Below are 21162 nucleotides of genomic sequence, written 5' to 3' on the forward strand. Positions count from 1 at the left end.
CTACCTACTTAGGTCTCCCCTTCCTGGAAGTCTTGGACAGTCACTGTGACTGATCCCCTTTTAGGAGACCGCCTGACGCTTATGTATACGTGTCCTCCTTGCAACAGCCACTTCACATGGCGCTAAATGTGTTGTTTTTTTGCCCATTTTCAAAGCTACAGCAGTTGCCCCATTGTGGGCTTCCCAGAGATTTTTTCCTGACAGAATTCACAACCCTCTCAGTATTCGGTCTCTTCCATCCTAGGCTTTTCTCTGGCCTCAGCAATTGGGCCATTTCCTCCTTGTACTCAGGGTTAGCAGGACTATCCCTAGCATGACCGTCAAGCCTCCCTGGGCATATTCTGTTGCTGTGCAGGCTCATTACTTTTCAGCAATCTTGCATCAGTATTTCTTTAATGTATGTCCAAAGAGGTGCTTTTTGGACCACAACCTACCCCTCCTGCCTCTGCTGTTCTCCTGAGGGAGTTCACCACACACCAATTCTTTAGTTCATCTGCTGGGTTTGCTGTCCAGACTCCTTGGACAATCTCCCTTTTCTTCTAATGTTCCTGTTTTTAGTATGCCCTTCAATCTGCGTCATCCTGTAGGCCACCACTGTATGCCATGGACACAGGCATGGCACGGACACGGGCACTGTCTGCAACTCTCCTATCTGTGGAGGTCCGTTTGGAACTGTTCCCTCAAAGGACATCGCTGGTCCCATACAGGATCCCTTTTACCCTGGATACCCAGTGGGCATTCCTTTCTGAAAGTGAAAGCAAGAAGCAAGTTCTTTTTCTTGTTCTATCTATTCCAGATTTATAGATCCTAGAGTTTTTACCGAGTCTTTCTTCCAGCAGGTGGACTCCTCCCTGTGGGCTAGACCAGGCATGCTTAACCTGCGACCCTCCAGCTGTTGTAAAACTGCAACTCTCATCATGCCCTGCTGTAAGCTGATAGGTGTAGGCTGTCCGTGCATGCTGGGAGTTGTAGTTTTGCAACAGCTGGAGGGCCGCAGGTTGAGCATTCATGGGCTAGACCATTTCAGTCCCCTTGCAGTGACGTTACACCTCTTGGCCTCTGGACTGCAGACTTATCTTGGGTTGATAGTCTGGTCTCTTGATTTGACAAGTGCATGTGGTTGCTGTCCTTTCAGCTCTCATTCTTCCTAGGACGTGTCCTGTGTTCTGTTATATCTCCAGACCTCTGTCCCTTTCATCCTCCTTCAGCTTGTCTGGCTTTCCTTCCCTTGTTCCCTGCAGGGTTCAGGGCTACTATCGTTTGAGTATTAGGATGGCCTTCTGATAAGCATAGCTCAGTAAGGCTGGGTTCACATCTGTGGTTTTATCTCCAGCAGTTTGTTCCGGCAGAGGAACAGACTCTCTAAGTTGACCGTATCCAGCACAATCGGATACCACCGTGCACTGCCGGATCCCCATTCACTGTAATAGGATCCGGTGGCGATCCGGCCACTTATCGGCGTATTTTCCTGCTTTCGAACGGACAAAAAATGCTGCATGTAGCATTTTTTGTCCGGCTGCGGGCCGACATGTTTGACGAATACAATGAATTCTGTCAGTCAGTTTGCCCGACGGGACAGACAGCCCCCCCCAGGCCCCTCAGAGAGCATATACTTACCCCGCAACGCTCCTGGTCCCAGCACTGCCGCTGCTGCTTCTCCCTGTACATGGATGAAAACATCCAGGGTCGGGGGGAGCAGCCAATAGTAGGTGGGGACGAGCCTCCCTAGTATCGCGGGTGACGCTAGGGGGGCTCGTCCCCGCCTGCCATTGGCTGCTCCCCCCGGACATCCGTGTACAGGGAGAAGCAGCAGTGGCCGTGCGGGAACCAGGAGCGGCGCAGGGAGCGGGGTAAGTATATTACCTGTGAGGGGCCCAGCACATGGGGGGCTGTTTATGATATTGGATAACCCCTTTAAGGACTCAGATGTGAACCCAGTCTAAGGAGTATCCTCTCCTTCCTGGGACATTGGTGGTATCTCGACTATATAGGTGTGTCCGACCACTGCCTGTCCTTATTTTTTTTTTCTCCACATATGCTCCTCTCAGCATTTTTAGGTGCATCCCCCCCAATGACATGAGTGAGAAAATAAGATTTTTTTTTTTTTTTTAACTCCCCTGTAAAATCCTTTTCTCACTATTTTAATTAAGGGACACAGCTCCCACCCACTTTTCGTGGTTCTGACCCACTACATACAGATATATGGTTTGCTTTCTGTTGGCTTCTCCTGGCTCCTCCTCCTGCTTGTGTACTAATTGATTAGCTCAGTGTCTGCAGGGGGCGTGGCTGGTGGGAGGAGATAACACTTTTTCCACTTAGTGTTGCCTCCACTTGGCAGCATCTATACCAGGGATGCTCAACTACAACTCCCACAATGCCCTTCTGTAGGCTGATAGCTGTAGGCTGTCCGGGAATTATGGGAGTTGTAGTTTTGCAACAGCTGGAGGGCTGCAGGTTGAGCATGCCTGATCTATGCCCATGGTCCTCTGTGTCCTGAGATGAATGTAGAGAGAAAGGATTTTCAGATGAGTACAAAATTGCTATTATTGTCTGACTTTTCTTACCCATCTAAATTACTAGTATGATCACATTTGTATTAATAATGTCCTGATGTAAATGTTCATCTTCTATCTGCAAAAATAGAAGAATCAATAAAATCTGTTGTATAGGAAAACTTGAAATGTGTAGACATGCTTTTACCAGTGTGGCCTATCCATGAATAGCAGGAGGAGGTTAGTTAAAGGGGTTGTCCGGGTTCAGAGCTGGAGGGGGGGGGGGGGGGGGGGGGGGGGGGCTACCTGGGTGAAAATGGAGGTATGTCCGGGTTCAGCTCTGAACCCGGACAACCCCTTTAAAAGGAACCTGTCATCAACTTTATGCTACCCATACTAACGGCAGTATAAAGTACAGACAGGTGAGTTGATTTTAGCGGTCTGTCAATTATAAGTTAAAAGTAAGTAGTTGACGAGAACTAACATCACAATCATTGTAGACTAGGCCTGGAAAAGAGTCACGGCCACCTGAGAGGAGTCCTGGTTATTCATGAATTCCTGCTCTCCTGCTGATGACTGACAGTCTTCTACCTAGTTTTCTCCCTTTCTGTCTAGGAGAGAACTGACAATCATCAGCAGATGGGCGAGAGTGCAGGAATTCATGAATAACCATGACTCTTCTCAGGTAGGTTTGACTCTTTTCCAGGCCAGGGCTGCAATGATTATGATGCTGGTTATCGGCAACCACTTACTTTTAGCTCATGAGTGACACACCGCTGAGATCAGCATTTCTGTCACTTTTTTATGCTGCCCTCAGTGAGGTCAGCATACAGTTGATCACCGGTTCCCTTTAAGTCTCTATAGATCAAGCTTTCTTCAGCGAGGAAGATGCCTGTAGGTGTATATGTTTGTATTTATATTTTCTTTGCTGTTGTTTCAGTACATGGTTGCCTCATTGTATGCAGCTCTCCAGAAGGAAACCAAGGACTCCATCCATCCCCAGCAGCACATGTTACCGCAGACCGCGAGTACAGAGTCTGAAGGTGGTGGGAGCAGCAGTGATGAGATTCAAGAGAAGCGGCCTCGCTTAAGTTTAACAGCAAAATTACAGAAGAAACCAAGCCAGCCCGTACTGTAATTATCACATTTCAGGCATTGCTTCTTTTATTGTTGGTTGTGCCACCAAATGATAATTACCCCTTAATACAGGAGGTGGGTACTGGCAGATCAGCGGCACCTGAGGGGTTAACTGCCGCTGATCGCAGCTCCCTGTCAGGGGCAGGGTGCCGGCAATGCGATTCTGCTGCCTCCTGTATTATGTGTTAAATACTTCTTTTTGAGTCCAGACTCAAAGCGGCGCCCAGAGATGTCCCAGCACTTACCATTATTCCTGGGCGCCGCTCCGTTCGCCCGCCGTGCCCCTATTACTGTCTCCTCTCCTGCTCCATATGCCAATTACTATCGGAGCAATGGGGAGGAGACATCAGCTTCTCTAGTGGGTGTTCCTTCTCCCTGCGCTGCAATTGGCCAGGGAGAAGGAACACCCACTAGAGAAGCTGATGTCTCCTCCCCATTGCTCCGATAGTAATTGGCATATGGAGCAGGAGAGGAGACAGTAATGGGGGCACGGCGGGCGAACGGAGCGGCGCCCAGGAATAATGGTAAGTGCTGGGACATCTCTGGGCACCGCTCTGTGTGGGAATAGTCCTATCATTGGCGGCGCAGTGCTCCCGCCCCTCCTCCGCCCCTCTCTCCCCATTGGTGGCAGCAGCAGCACAGTGGGAGGGAGAGACTGCTTCCTTCTCCCCTGTGCTGCTGAGGGAACATGGAGTGCGCTGACAGCAGCATGCTCATGTTCAGAGATACTAGACTGCGCAGCCCAGTATCGAAAAAATTTAAATCCCGGTAAAAGTATCGATTGGGTATCGAAATTTCAATACCCGCAACAACCCTACTTCCATGTGCCTCACACTAGTAGTAAGCAGGGCTGTGGAGTCGGGGGAAATTTTGGGTACCTGGAGTCGGAGTCGGCAAACAACTCCGACTCCTACTAAATTTAGATTGGAATAAAAAAAAAAAAGCAAGTTTAAATGTCCCAATTCACAAAAAGTTATAATTAATGACTTCTCTACTGTAAGAATAAAGACCAATGCATGCAGTGCCTCACGTAACCGCAAAACGAACACGTTAAGTGACCGTGAAGAAGCATGCTTTTCATGTGCTTCACTATATGGCACGCAACGCACAACTAGGAACTGCAATACTTATACTTTCCATAGTGTTGTGTTCTGCTTTTACAGGGAACGCAGCGTCCATGTGTAACCTAGCCTCTCACTGATAAGGGATTAAATAAATATGTTTTTTTGCAGGACTAGAGAGTGAGACACTTGTATAAGTGAAGGGAATGGAGGGCCAATAGTTCAAGACTGAAGCTGTAAACCATTGGAAAAACTGCTGTCATTTAGCTAAGGCTATAAAAACTTGTAAACTCCGATTGTTAGCTTAAACTTTAAACATGACTATGGGATTCTCCTAGGAAAATCATGTTTTAGAATAAATGCCCCTTCCTGGATCCTCCCGCTGCCCTATCTTCAGCAGCAGATAAGCACACAAAGGAGAAAGCAGCAGCCCAACTACCTCTCTGCTAGAAGAGCTTAGAAGAACTTGTGTTTGTCTTTTGCTTAAACTGTGCAATACAGTAGACTGTTGGCTTCCCAGCCAGTAGTCCTGTGGTAGGTTGCGTTTCTTTCCCTCAAGGAATGTATAAAATACATTCGCATATTAATACAGAGGAGTCGGAGTCGGGGAGTCGGAAGTACATAAAACTGAGGAGTCGGAGTCGGAACATTTATCTACAGACTCCACAGCCCTGGTAGTAAGTGACCACATGAAGCAAGCACCTCCTCACATAAAGGGCAATCAAAACCTTGCCCAAAAAAATAAATAAAAAAAAGTTTGTGCACTTTTCACACTTGTGTAATACCAGTCTGTTTTTGTGCCTTTGTTATGAATGCAACAATCTCACATCTGAAAGTGGCTTTAGGGATTTATAATTTTTAATTAGGAATACTAATTGTATAGGAGTATGGAAAAAATATAAATATACAATGCCCAGTATTTGCATACAAAAATGCTGGCACATTCCTGTTTTTTTTGCATTCATTTCTTTCATGTGTGCAACAGTGGATGTAGACGTGGTATGTATGAACTCCTCACATCTTAAGGGAGCATTCACGCGACCGTGTCGGTTTTGCGGTCCGCAAATCACGGATCCGTGTGTTCCGTATGTCTTCAGTAATCTTTCAGTTTCCGTTCCGTAAGTCCGTATAATACGGACGTGGTGCTTACGTGCTTCAGTTTTTACAAAAGAAAAAGGAGAAGGACCTCCACTAGTAAGGATGACTAATAAATCATTTGATGCATGTATCTTTACAGAGGAAGATGTTCTAAGTTTGCTGTCTAAGGTGAAGACAAATAAGTCACAGGGGCCTGATGAGATACACCCAAAATTATTAAAAGAGCTTAGTGGTGAGCTGGCAAAACCGCTAACAGATTTATTTAACCAATCATTAGTAACAGGAGTCGTCCCGGAAGATTGGAAATTGGCAAATGTCGTGCCCATTCACAAGAAAGGTAGTAGGGAGGAATCAAGCAACTATAGACCAGTGAGTCTGACATCAATAGTAGGCAAATTAATGGAAACCCTATTAAAGGATAGGATTGTGGAACATCTAAAATCCCATGGATTGCAAGATGAAAAACAACATGGGTTTACTTCAGAGAGATCATGTCAAACAAATCTTATCGATTTTTTTGACTGGGTGACTAAAATAATAGATGGTGGAGGTGCAGTAGACATCGCATATCTAGATTTTAGTAAGGCTTTTGACACTGTCCCACATAGAAGACTTATCAATAAACTGCAGTCATTGAGCATGGACTCCCATATTGTTGAGTGGATTAGGCAGTGGCTGAGTGACAGACAACAGAGGGTTGTAGTCAATGGAGAACATTCAAAACAAGGTCATGTTACCAGTGGGGTTCCACAGGGATCTGTACTGGGACCAATTTTGTTTAATATCTTCATAAGTGATATTGCAAAAGGCCTCGCTGGTAAGGTTTGTCTTTTTGCTGATGACACAAAGATATGTAACAGGGTTGATGTTCCTGGAGGGAAACGCCAAATGGAAAAGGATTTAGGAAAACTAGATGAATGGTCAGAACTCTGGCAACTGAAATTTAATGTGGATAAGTGCAAGATAATGCACCTGGGGCGTAAAAACCCAAGGGCAGAATATAGAATATTTGACACAGTCCTGACCTCAGTATCTGAGGAAAGGGATTTAGGAGTAATTATTTCAGAAGACTTAAAGGTGGGAAGACAATGTAATAGAGCAGCACGAAATGCCAGCAGAATGCTTGGATGTATAGGGAGAGGTATAAGCAGTAGAAAGAGTTAGGTGCTTATGCCGCTGTACAGAACACTGGTGAGACCTCACTTGGAGTATTGTGCGCAGTACTGGAGGCCATATCTCCAGAAGGATGTAGATACTCTAGAGAGAGTTCAGAGAAGAGCTACTAAACTAGTACATGGATTGCAGGATAAAACTTACCAGGAAAGGTTAAAGGACCTTAACATGTATAGCTTGGAAGAAAGAAGAGACAGAGGGGATATGATAGAAACTTTTAAATACATAAAGGGAATCAACTCGGTAAAGGAGGAGAGCATATTTAAAAGAAGAAAAACTACCACAAGAGGACACAGTTTTAAATTAGAGGGGCAAAGGTTTAAAAGTAATATAAGGAAGTATTACTTTACTGAGAGAGTAGTGGATGCATGGAATAGCCTTCCTGCAGAAGTGGTAGCTGCAAATACAGTGAAGGAGTTTAAGCATGCATGGGATAGGCATAAGGCTATCCTTCATATAAGATAGGGCCAGGGACTATTCATAGGATTCAGATATATTGGGCAGACTAGATGGGCCAAATGGTTCTTATCTGCCGACACATTCTATGTTTCTATGTTACGTGTGTCATCCGTTTTTCACGGTCCGCAAAAAACTGAAATGGGGTTTCCTTGAATGTTTTCAGACTAGGGGTCCGCAAAAAACGGATGACATACGGATGCATTTCCGTGTGCTATCCGTTTGTTACGGACCCAATGACTTTCTATGGGGCCATGGACCGCAATTTGCGGCCAAGTATAGGACATGTTCTAAAAATAAAAGGAACGGACAGCACACGGATGACAATGAAGGGCATTCCGCAATTTTTGTGGACCCATAGAAATGAATGGGTCTATGCATTGATGACCCCATGAAAGATTGTTTTGCTGATTCATCGGGGGTCCTGCGGCACCTTTACATGGGCAGATTATGGGGAACGAGCGTTGGTGCAAATGTTCGTCCCCGACAATCTGGCAGTGCAAATCCACCTTTTTACGGGGTTTTGTTTTTTTGCAGAGAAGTTTAATAAGAGCATTTCATTCATTAGTGTTATGTGTAATACTCTAATTAAATGGGTTATCAGGTAATATATAATGATGACTTATGCTCAGGATTGGTCATCAGTATCTGATCGGCAGGGGTCAAGCACCCGAGATCCCCACCGATTAGCTGTTAGAAGAGGTCGGGCACTTGGTAAGCGCCACGACCTCTTCCTAGGCCTTGTGACGTTACTCAGTCACATGGCCTTGTTGCAGCTCAACCCCATTGAAGTGACTATATAGGTTAACATGTGATATAAAAAAATTTGATGGGTGTGCCCCCTCCAAGACGTTGTCTAAAAAGCCTTTGTTTCTGTCTGTGATTTCTTTTACTGTGACATTTTCCAAAAACAGGCCTGTGCCAGTGGATATGAAGTCCAAGCTTGCAATCTGGAGAGAAATAAACCAAAAGTTTTTGTTGCTGTTGCACACACTGGAAGGAGAAGACTTAGCTGAAGATGCAGTGATTTGTCCCCTGGAAGGTGTTACAATTACAATGCATTTGGCTGCTGTTTGCACAGCTCACATTTCTACCAATGATTCTGTCAAGTGAGTACAATGTATTTTGCAAAGAAAGGTAAAAATACCTTCATTTTACTGTGATAGAAATATAGAAATAACTTGTGATAACCAAACTATTGTAGACCATTGCACTCAACAAATCTCATCCAAAGTATGGAGTGCTTTACTGTCCCCAACTTATACTAGCAAGGGTCCTTTTCAATATTTGAAGAATAAGTGATTACTCGTTTTACTGTCCCCCACTATCGGGTGGGAATGGGATTCACTGACAGCGGTAGTGTGGTAATGGAGTATGCCCATTGAGAATCACAGATGTAGACTAGTTTTAGATTTTTTTCCTTTACTAGCCTGTCTATAGCAACTCGCAAAGTAGAAAGACTCCCAACAGGCTGAGCAGTAGAAGATTTACAGATTTATATCTTCCAGTGCTGCAAGTAATATGCTAGAAATCCACAAAGTACTGAATATATCAAATTTGTCAGTGCAGCATTCTGTATACACTTTACACACAGATGTAGGGAGCTTTTTGGTTATACAGTTACTTTTGACTGCTGCTTATGCCCATTGTCAAAAAATATCTATTGAGAGGTATATGTTTGTCTTTGAGCGTAATTAAATATGCTTTCCTATATAGGTCAAGGGGTTATCCAACTTATGAAGAAAAATTTATAAAAAGTTTATTAAAAGTTTACAATACAGAAAAAGAAACAGTACTCACCTCTTCTTTTCCCTGGTGACCCAGCCCTGGCGGTTCCAAGGTTAACATAGTAAAATAGTATATAAGGCTGAAAAAAGACATCTGTCCATCCAGTTCGGCCTGTCATCCTGCAAGTTGATCCAGAGGAAGGCAAAAAAAAAAAAACTGAAGTAGAAGCCAATTTTCCCCACTTAAGGGGTAAAAAATTCCTTCCCGACTCCAATCAGGCAATCAGAATAACTCCCTGGATCAACGACCCCTCTCTAGTAGCTATAGCCTGTAGTAGTATTACACTCCAGAAATACATCCAGGCCCCTCTTGAATTCCTTTATTGTACTCACCATCACCACCTCCTCAGGCAGAGAGTTCCATAGTCTCGCTGCTCTTACTGTAAAGAATCCTCTTCTATGTTTGTGTACAAACCTTCTTTCCTCCAGACGCAGAGGATGTCCCCTCGTCACAGTCCTGGGGATAAATAGATGATGGGATAGATCTCTGTACCGACCCCTGATATATTTATACATAGTTATTAGATCTCCCCTCAGTCGTCTTTTTTTCTAAAGTGAATAACCCTAATTTTGATAATCTGTCAGGGTACTGTAGTCCCCCCATTCCAGTTATTACTTTAGTTGCCCTCGTCTGAACCCTCTCCAGCTCTGCTATGTCTGCCTTGTTCACAGGAGCCCAGAACTGTAGACAGTACTCCATGTGTGGTCTGACTAGTGATTTGTAAAGTGGTAGGACTATGTTCTCATCACGGGCATCTATGGCCCTTTTGATGCAACCCATTATCTTATTGGCCTTGGCAGCAGCTGCCTGACACTGGTTTTTACTGCTTATAGTTTGCTGTTCACTAAAATTCCTAGGTCCTTTTCCATGTCAGTGGAATATTATTATTATTTTTTTTAAAGACTTATTCACAGACGTATGGGGTAAAGAAGAGTTGAGCACTGCTTTTTTTTTTTTTTTTTTTTTTACATTGTAAAGGAAAAATGTATAATGGTCAGTTGTATGCTAAAGGAAGACGGACCAGGTATGTGTTGGTTAATGTAAGGAGAAAGATTAACGGTTGGCCAGCTCCCCACACTAACACCTTAGTCATTATAAACAGGGACTCTAGACGGTGCTCGGAAGAAAAGCTGTTCCGGCTGTGGTAATGGTACTTGAAAATGGAATCTAGCACAAAGTACAATTCTTTATTGATCACTTAAAATCCATGAAGTAGATGCAAAAAACTACACGTTTTGGACGTAAGCACTCCATCCTTTATCATGGCATTTCAAACGATGCGCAAACAACATCTTCCCTCAATCTAATTTCATCAATTTACCTCTCTATTGCATGGAAAAAGACACATATTAAAATATCCAGGAAAGCATAACACAATAATTGCATTATATAAAGAACAGGTAGTATCTAATAAAAACAAGTGATATCTGATCTCACATTTAATCCTCTGGGCATGCGAGTATCCAGTTTAACCACCTCAGCCCCCCTAGCTTAAACACCCTTAATGACCAGGCCACTTTTTACAGTTCTGACCTACACTACTTTAACCGTTTATTGCTCGGTCATGCAACTTACCACCCAAATGAATTTTACCTCCTTTTCTTCTCACTAATAGAGCTTTCATTTGGTGGTATTTCATTGCTGCTGACATTTTTACATTTTTTGGTTATTAATCGAAATTTAACGATTTTGTTGCAAAAAATGAAATTTTTCACTTTCAGTTGTAAAATTTTGCAAAAAAAACGACATCCATATATAAATTTTTCTCTAAATTTATTGTTCTACATGTCTTTGATAAAAAAAAAAAATGTTTGGGTAAAAAAAAAAATGGTTTGGGTAAAAGTTATAGCGTTTACAAACTATGGTACAAAAATGTGAATTTCCGCTTTTTGAAGCAGCTCTGACTTTCTGAGCACCTGTCATGTTTCCTGAGGTTCTACAATGCCCAGACAGTACAAACACCCCACAAATGACCCCATTTCGGAAAGTAGACACCCTAAGGTATTCGCTGATGGGCATAGTGAGTTCATAGAACTTTTTATTTTTTGTCACAAGTTAGCGGAAAATGATGATTTTCCACTAACTTGTGACAAAAAAATAAAAACTTCCATGAACTCACTATGCCCATCACGAAATACCTGGGGGTGTCTTCTTTCCAAAATGGGGTCACTTGTGGGGTAGTTATACTGCCCTGGCATTTTAGGGGCTCGAATGCGTGAGAAGTAGTTTGAAATCAAAATCTGTAAAAAATGGCCGGTGAAATCCGAAAGGTGCTCTTTGGAATGTGGGCCCCTTTGCCCACCTAGGCTGCAAAAAAGTGTCACACATCTGGTATTGCCGTACTCAGGAGAAGTTGGGCAATGTGTTTTGGGGTGTCATTTTACATATACCCATGCTGGGTGAGATAAATATCTCGGTCAAATGCCAACTTTGTATAAAAAAATGGGAAAAGTTGTCTTTTGCCAAGATATTTCTCTCACCCAGCATGGGTTTATGTAAAAAGACACCCCAAAACACATTGCCCAACTTCTCCTGAGTACGGCAATACCAGATGTGTGACACTTTTTTGCAGCCTAGGTGGGCAAAGGGGCCCACATTCCAAAGAGCACCTTTCGGATTTCACCGGCCATTTTTTACAGATTTTGATTTCAAACCACTTCTCACGCATTCGGGCCCCTAAAATGCCAGGGCAGTATAACTACCCCACAAGTGACCCCATTTTGGAAAGAAGACACCCCAAGGTATTTCGTGATGGGCATAGTGAGTTCATGGAAGTTTTTATTTTTTGTCACAAGTTAGTGGAATATGAGACTTTGTAAGAAAAAAAATAAAAAACATCATTTTCCGCTAACTTGTGACAAAAAAAAAAAAATTCTAGGAACTCGCCATGCCCCTCACGGAATACCTTGGGGTGTCTTCTTTCCAAAATGGGGTCACTTGTGGGGTAGTTATACTGCCCTGGCATTCTAGGGGCCCTAATGTGTGGTAAGTAGGTAAATGACCTGTGAAATCCTAAAGGTGCTCTTTGGAATGTGGGCCCCTTTGCCCACCTAGGCTGCAAAAAAGTGTCACACATGTGGTATCGCCGTACTCAGGAGAAGTTGGGCAATGTGTTTTGGGGTGTCTTTTTACATATACTCATGCTGGGTGAGAGAAATATCTCGGCAAAAGACAACTTTTCCCATTTTTTTTATACAAAGTTGGCATTTGACCAAGATATTTATCTCACCCAGCATGGGTATATGTAAAATGACACCCCAAAACACATTGCCCAACTTCTCCTGAGTACGGCGATACCAGATGTGTGACACTTTTTTGCAGCCTAGATGCGCAAAGGGGCCCACATTCCTTTTATGAGGGCATTTTTAGACATTTGGATCCCAGACTTCTTCTCACGCTTTAGGGCCCCTAAAATGCCAGGGCAGTATAAATACCCCACATGTGACCCCATTTTGGAAAGAAGACACCCCAAGGTATTCAATGAGGGGCATGGCGAGTTCATAGAATTTTTTTTTTTTTGGCACAAGTTAGCGGAAATTGATTTTTTTATTTTTTTTTCTCACAAAGTCTCCCTTTCCGCTTACTTGGGACAAAAATTTCAATCTTTCATGGACTCAATATGCCCCTCACGGAATACCTTGGGGTGTCTTCTTTCCGAAATGGGGTCACATGTGGGGTATTTATACTGCCCTGGCATTCTAGGGGCCCTAAAGCGTGAGAAGAAGTCTGGAATATAAATGTCAAAAAATTTGTACGCATTTGGATTCCGTGAGGGGTATGGTGAGTTCATGTGAAATTTTATTTTTTGACACAAGTTAGTGGAATATGAGACTTTGTAAGAAAAAAAAAAAAAAATTCTGCTAACTTGGGCCAAAAAAATGTCTGAATGGAGCCTTACAGGGGGGTGATCAATGACAGGGGGGTGATCAATGACAGGGGGGTGATCAGGGAGTCTATATGGGGTGATCACCCCCTGTCATTGATCACCCCCCTATAAGGCTCCATTCAGATGTCCGCATGTGTTTTGCGGAATCGATCCATGTATCCGTGGATCCGTAAAAAACATACGGACATCTGAATGCAGCCTTACAGGGGGGTGATCAATGACAGGGGGGTGATCAGGGAGTCTATATGGGGTGATCACCCCCGTCATTGATCACCCCCCTGTAAGGCTCCATTCAGACGTCCGTATGTTTTTTACGGATCCGATCCATGTATCAGTGGATCCGTAAAAATCATACGGACATCTGAATGGAGCCTTACAGGGGGGGTGATCAGGGAGTCTATATGGGGTGATCACCCCCGTCATTGATCACCCCCCTGTAAGGCTCCATTCAGACGTCCGTATGTTTTTTACGGATCCGATCCATGTATCAGTGGATCCGTAAAAATCAAACGGACGTCTGAATGGAGCCTTACAAGGGGGTGATCAATGACAAGGGGGTGATCAATGACAGGGGGGTGATCAGGGAGTCTATATGGGGTGATCTAGGGTGATCAGGGGTTAATAAGGGGTTAATAAGTGACAGGGGGGGGGGGGTGTAGTGTAGTGGTGTTTGGTACTACATATTGCTGAGCTACCTGTGTCCTCTGGTGGTCGATCCAAACAAAAGGGACCACCAGAGGACCAGGTAGCAGGTATATTAGAGCTGTTATCAAAACAGCGTCTAATATACCTGTTAGGGGTTAAAAAAATCACATCTCCAGCCTGCCAGCGAACGATCGCCGCTGGCAGGCTGGAGATCCACTCGCTTACCTTCCGATCCTGTGAACGCGCGCGTCTGTGTGCGCGCGTTCACAGGAAATCTCGCGTCTCGCGAGATGACGCATATATGCGTGACTGTGCGCAGGGCTGCCGCCCCCGGAACGTGATCCTGCGTTAGGCGGTCCGGAGGCGGTTAAGAATCCAATGAGTCCAACCCCCTTCCCCCCCGCCCCCTCCCCTTACACACACGTGGAGGTCTAGGTACTTGGATACTCGCATGCCCAGAGGATTAAATGTGAGATCAGATATCACTTATTTTTATTAGATACTATCTGTTGCTTTTATAATGCAAATATCATGTTTTGTTTTTCTGGATATTTTAATGTCTCTTTTTCCATGTAATAAAGGTTAAATTGGATTCTTTGAATATTATGATGAAATTAGATTGGGTGGGGGAGTGTCTTTTTCCAATCCATTGAATTCACTGTGCCTTTACTTTTAAATGTGTTGTCTGCACATTGTAGAGATTGCTGCAGCTCTCACCTCACACTAAGCAGAGCACGGATGTACAGACCTGGACTCAGTCTGGAGCAAAATGAAAAAAGAAAACGAATTCCAGCTCTTCACAATAAAAGGCTTCTTTATTCCACTTCTTTAAAAACAGACATCAAAAGCAGAGTAGTATGCTGTGACGCGTTTCGGGCTGTTATATCTTAGCCCTTCATCAAGACCATGAAGGGCTAAGATATAACAGCCCGAAACGCGTCACAGCATACTACTCTGCATTTGATGTCTGTTTTTAAAGAAGTGGAATAAAGAAGCCTTTTATTGTGAAGAGCTGGAATTCGTTTTCTGTTGTCTGCACATTGTATGAAATGTTGTGATGAAAGACAACATGTACACGTAGCTTTTCACGCACTTTATGGTTTTTAAGTGATCAATAAAGAATTATTGTTTTATTGGACGCTGTGCTGGATTCCATGTTTGGTTAAGGGCTCATTCACACAAGTTTTTTGCGTTCCGTATACGGGCCGTTTTTTTGCCTTCCGTATACAGAAGCATTCAGTATACATATGCATTCCGTTTCCTTATTTTCGTTCCATTGAAGGATAGAACATGTCCTAATATTGCCTGCAAATCATGTTCCGTGGCTCCATTCAAGTCTATGGGTCCGCAAAATAAAACAGAATGCATACGGAATTTACTCCGTATGTCTTCCGTATCTGTTCTGTTTTTGCGGCTATTGAAAATATTATGCTCAGCCGAATTTTTCCTATGTAATTACTGTATATGCCATACGGAAAAACGGAACGGAAAAATGGAATGGAACCGGAAACGCTACTGAGAAAAACGGATATACGGATCTGGGAAAAATGGCCAGCAAAACACTGAAAAAGACATACGGTCGTGTGAACGAGCCCTAATGCAGTATATCTCCTGTTGGTGTACACCTCATGAAGTGCTTTTGGCATATGCGACAAATACATATCTTGTAATGTGAACAGAGCCTTAGGTTTTATATTTACAGTATTCTTTCTTATGGTCTTTACAGTTTGTTTCAAAAGACATTAGACTTGCCTGGGATGTCTAGTATCCAAACTAGAGATGAAAAACCCCAGCTTTCCTGGATTGGCCTGGAAGAGATTGTAAGAGTACTTGCTGTTTGCAGGAAGCTTTTTAATGCAGGATTCCACTGCACAGATGCCATGCTGAAGAAGATAGTCAAGATATTTGATGCTTTGATTTACATGCATGGTGAGGCAACATGATATCATATCTTATGTAGCAGTTTTTGGAATCGCCATTTACATGCTTGTACTTGGTGACTAGAAGACACAATGCACCTGCTGACAGTAGTGTAAATCGCCATAACTTCCCATGGGGGTAGACCTAACAATGCAAAGTAACACAGAACTTTTGCTGTTACTATTGCTGCTCACAGCTTTAGATGATGGACATGTTTATAAGGATGTACTGTATGGTATAAGTTATCCTTAATGTTTCTATGTATGCAATATTAAACCACATATTCTAATCTATATTGCTTTCAGTAAAAATTCGATTACCTGATCAAATACTGGTGGATTTGTGTGGACTGCTATCATTGCCATGGATTCACAGTCATTCAAGCCATGCCTCCTTTAAGGTGGCCATGTTTGACGCTTCCCTTTTAGCCCTAAGTCATAGGATCCATGAGGAAGTCTGTAAGTAACCTGTTCCTTCTTACTATTCTTGTATTGAATATTGCAAAGAATGAATATTAATAATATGACTGTGTAAAAGTTGAAAAGGCGCCCTCTGAAACCACATGGTTCTATTTCCATGGTCTTTTGCTCCTGCAGCCTGCTATCACATTTCAGTCCTGAGCAGTGTTGTAGAGCACGGTTTCCAGTACAGGTCCTGGGTGGGTCATGACAGTTGCTGTATTGAATGTTTGACAGATCACTCTGCTTACATGGCTTCTCTTCTGTTTTATGCAGCTCCGGTAATTCAGTCCCAGTGTCTCTTTCTTCTATCACTTTTTCCTAAACATATAATGCCTGACTGGAGGTTGGCGGTTTACCAGTGGTCATTAGGAAGCCAACATGAAATTGTACGTGCCTTCTGCATTAAAGGATTTCCCATACTGAAACAGCACATTAGCCAAGAGGCGTATAGTCCGGTTCCCAAAGTTTTGCTGTAAGTACAGTAGTAACAGATGTACACCAGCACTCCAACCATCTCCTTTCTTAGACTGATCTTAATAAATGTAGGCGTTTGATTTGAGTTTGAGACCTTCATTACACAGACATTTCACTGATTTCAGTGGGCACCATTTACCCTCTGGTAGCAGGCAAATTGAACACTTACTGCAATGTTCCCCTGCAGATTACAGCAGATTGTCCAAAGATGGAAAACCTTTAAAACAGCTAGACTCAAATATACTATTTTAAATCACGATAGTTTATGCATATGATCAAGTTTGCTATGGTGCTCAATATTGTAATATTTCACATTAAATTATGGGAACACAGTCATATTGCATTGGATAGAGTGGGAATAAACAGGGTTAGCTACACTGTGCACTTTATACGGTATAATACATGATCTTGATACCTAAAAACACTTGCTGTTGAGAATTGGAAAGAATGAGCCGTTATAACATGGCATCTGGTTTATTGCTCCATTTTATTGCTTGTTTTGTAGGGAACACTTGAATGACAACTCTAAGCTTGTAAGGAAGGAGCTAGCCCAAGCTATGACCAAGTTAGCTTGTGGTATTACTATAGGATTTGCGCTGCAGGATTCAGGGGAAGGGCCTGCTACAGACTGTGATCTGCTCTGCTGCAGCTTGAGACTCAACCTAATTCCTGCCTCTGGCTCTTCTTCCATCAATGCTTCTTTTTTTATGCCTTTTCTTTTTCTGTTGGACAGAAGCATGCCAAGCTGTGTGAAAATGGGTAAGTTCTATATCTATGATGTCCCTGCCTGTGTGATATATTAGTTTAAGTGTAAATGCATCTTTGATCTGTTCTAACAAAAGAATTGTTATTCTAGCTTTCATAGAAAATATACCTGACTTGTTCACACACCTAAATGTCCAGAGAGATGAAAAGGATTTGAGAGCTATGGTTGAAGCATTATTGAACCTGATGGAAGATCCAGATAAGGATGTCAGAATAGCATTCAGCGGAAATATCAGATATATCTTAGAGTCAATAAACTGTGAAGAAGGAAGTTTAAATGAGGTATGGAAGTTTAAAGGGAACCTGTCACCAGGATTTTGTGTATAGAGCTGAGAGCACGACGAAACTGCTTGCCGGATCACACTGCCGCAAGTGTGAAAGTAGCCTTAGGTCTCTTTCAGACGGGCGTCACGTTTTGGCTCAAGATGCGTCCCGGGTGCATTGCGGCAAACCCGTGCGAGTAGGTACGCAATTGCAGTCAGTTTTGTCTGCGATTGCGTTCCGTTGTTCAGTTTTTATCGCGCGGGTGCAATGTGTTTTGCACGTGCGTGATAAAAAACTGACTGTGGTACCCTGACCCGAACTTCTTCACTGAAGTTCAGGTTTGGGTTCAAGGTTGTGTAGATGTAATTATTTTCCCTTATAACATGGTTATAAGGGAAAATAATAGCATTCTTAAAACAGAATGCTAAGTAAAATAGGGCTGGAGGGGTTAAAAAAATAAAAAAATAAAAATAAAATAAATTTTTTATTCACCTTAATCCACTTGTTCGCGCAGCCCGGCTTCTCTTCTGTCTTCATCTGTGAGGAAAAGGACCTGTGGTGACGTCACTGCGCTCATCACATGGTCCATCACATGATCCATCACCATGGTAATGGACCATGTGATGATCTCAGTGACATCACCACAGGTCCTTTGACAGGTCCTGAAGAAAGAACAGGAGGCCGGCAGCTACGCGATCAATTGGAGGAGGTGAGTTAATTTTTTTATATATTTTTTTTAAACCCTCATTGACACTGCGCCACCAATGTTTATTATACTGGGGTGTTGGGGGGGGGGGGCGCGCACTGCACCGCACCACCAATGAAGATAACTGACCTGTTAATACAAATACAGGAGGCCGGTGCCAGAATAAAATAGCCAGCATACTGCCTCTGACAAGGAGCTGCGATCCGCTGCAGTTAACCCCTCAGGTGCCGCACCTGAGGGGTTAACTGCCACTGATCACAGCTCCCTGTCAGAGGCAGGATGCCGGCTATTTTATTCTGGCACCGGCCTCCTGTATTTGTATTAAAAGTTAAAGACGACCTTATATGGGTACGGACTTTGTTAAGCAGCAGGCTTCACAGAGCGGCGCCCAGGGATGTCCCAGCACTTACTATTATTCCTGGGCGCCGCTCCGTTCGCCCGCTGTGCTCCCCATTACAGTCTCCTGCAGTCCTGCTCCATATGCTAATTACTATCGGAGCAATGGGGAAACGGCAGCTTCTCTAGTGGGCATTCCTTCTCCCTGGGCTGCGATTGGGCAGCGCTACAGCCAGGAGGAGAAGGAATGCCCACTAGAGAAGCTGCTGTCTCCTCCCCATTGCTCCGATAGTAATTAGCATATGGAGCAGGACTGTAGGAGACTGTAATGGTGCACAGCGGGCGAACGGAGCGGCGCCCAGGAATAATAGTAAGTGCTGGGACATCCCTGGGCGCCGCTCTGTGTAGCCTGCTACTTAACAAAGTCCGAACCCATGAAAAGTACGATCATTGGGGGCGCAGTGCGCCCGCCCCTCTCTCCGTTCATTGGTGGCAGCGGCACAGGGGGGAGGCAGCGTGCTCATGTTCAGAGATACTAGCCCAGTATCTCAAAAAATTGATTGGGTATCGAAATTTCGATACTCGCAACAACCCTAAAATGAAGTCAGAATTACCGATTTTTGCATTTCTGCCACAAAAAAAAAAAACACAATTAAAAGCCATCGAAAAGTCTTGGCACCCAAAATATTACCTTTTTTTTTTTTTTTTTTTTAAGGTTTTATGTGTAAAAGTGGTAGAACTTGGTGTCCTCATATTAGTACTGAGGTGATATGTCCCCGAATGTCACATGACCCAGCAGTGATTTGGTGCTTGAGGATATGTCACCAATGTGTCCATACCACAACTGGAAGCTGGTTTGTCAACAGCTGGAGAGTGAGTTTTTTCATTGGGTACCACACGCTATAGTGGCTTATTAAATAAAAGGACATATGCTAGGAAAACCACTTTGATAAATGTTGATGTGGGACCTCTTCCAGAGGTTCAAACCCAGGAAATGGCAGGCGATGCCTGTCCAGCCAGTCACTGGTTGCAGCAATGACCACCTCAGCCAGTGATTGGTTGAACAGACATATTGTGTGTGTTGAGCCAATACCAGAAAGTGGTGACCACCGGACAACCCCTTTATTTAGTGTTTTAATTTGATTAATTTAAAATTCCAACTAGTCCACGGGGACAGAAATCCCACATTATTATGCTGCTTGACGGACATAGGGGAATCTTTCTATTAAGTGTGTTACTGTTAGAATTATTATTTACTATTATTTTCCAACATAACCATCTCTTTTATTTTTCTGCTCTTACAATGCAGCTGTTAGTTGGTAGAATAAAGAAGGCATACACTAATGCTAAGCTGGCAAGAGATAATGAAATGAAAGACACACTTATACTTACAACTGGTGACATTGGACGGTAAGTACCATAAATTGTGACCTTTGCGTTAATTTGTGTCTAATACATGGTTATTAATCACCTAAGTTATATGTTCTAAAAACTCTTGCATTGTTGTTTAGCACTTATCTGTCTTATAACTTTCAGAGCTGCTAAAGGAGACCTAGTGCCATTTGCCCTTTTGCACCTCTTGCATTGTCTATTGTCCAAATCTACATCAGTAGCTGGAGCTTCCTACACTGAAATCCGGTCGCTGGCAGCAGCAAAATCTATGCGTGTGCAGGAGTTTTTTAGCCAGTATAAGAAACCTATATGCAAGGTGAGAGTTTGTCCTTAAAGGGAACCTGTCACCAGGATTTGGGGTATAGAGCTGAGGACATAGGTTGCTAGATGGCCGCTAGCACATCCGCAATATCCAGTCCCCATAGCTCTGTGTGCTTTTATTGTGTAAAAAAACTGATTTGATACATATGCAAATTAACACAAAAGAGTCATATTTTACTTGTGTGACCAGAGAAGAGTCATATTTTCAAGCTCTGACTCATCTCAGGTTAATTTGCATATGTATCAAATCGGTTTTTTTACACAATAAAAGCACACAGAGCTATGGGGACTGGATATTGTGGATGTGCTAGCGGTTATCTAGACAACCCATGTCCTCAGCTCTATACCCAAAATCCAGGTGACAGGTTCCCTTTAAACAGCATTTATCTACACAGGTTGTTTTTTTAATTAGTAAATTGACAGTAAGGGGCCTTTTGCATGGGCTGAGGATTGGACTGATTCTATAGAATGAACATTCCCACAAACGCTTTCCCGATAATCGTGTCTTGTAAACCTGCTGCCAATTACCCAAAAGATTGGCAAAATTCTTGTTCGTTGGGGGGACTCTATCGTTTATGCGGCACATAAATCATTGTTGGCATTTTATCTCCCTGTGCTGCCAACAAAGAGTTAATCTGTATGGTGATCATTCATCCACAGAGGTGATGAATGCAGTGCACATATGTAGCCACTGATCGGGAATGAATGGTTCATTCCTATTAGTTGTCTTGTCTATCACCCCATGTAAATGGGCCCTAACACTTATTTGCCAGACGGGATCAGTGTT

General features: G+C 43.3%; 1 protein-coding gene across 2 annotated transcripts in view; it reads left to right on the plus strand.

Annotated features, from left to right (window-relative positions):
• ATR (ATR serine/threonine kinase) overlaps positions 1-21162 on the plus strand; it is a 148993-nt gene that overhangs the window by 28521 nt on the left and 99310 nt on the right. For both annotated transcript variants that reach the window (XM_040428060.1, XM_040428061.1), the window contains 9 exons: positions 3433-3626; positions 8332-8526; positions 15463-15665; positions 15962-16114; positions 16391-16589; positions 17097-17350; positions 17448-17638; positions 19972-20072; positions 20199-20370. In XM_040428060.1, the coding sequence (XP_040283994.1) occupies positions 3433-3626; positions 8332-8526; positions 15463-15665; positions 15962-16114; positions 16391-16589; positions 17097-17350; positions 17448-17638; positions 19972-20072; positions 20199-20370 (1662 nt within the window). The remainder of the gene's footprint in view (positions 1-3432; positions 3627-8331; positions 8527-15462; positions 15666-15961; positions 16115-16390; positions 16590-17096; positions 17351-17447; positions 17639-19971; positions 20073-20198; positions 20371-21162) is intronic.

Source organism: Bufo bufo, chromosome 4 (genome assembly GCF_905171765.1).
Source record: "Bufo bufo chromosome 4, aBufBuf1.1, whole genome shotgun sequence".
NCBI classification, from domain to species: domain Eukaryota; kingdom Metazoa; phylum Chordata; class Amphibia; order Anura; family Bufonidae; genus Bufo; species Bufo bufo.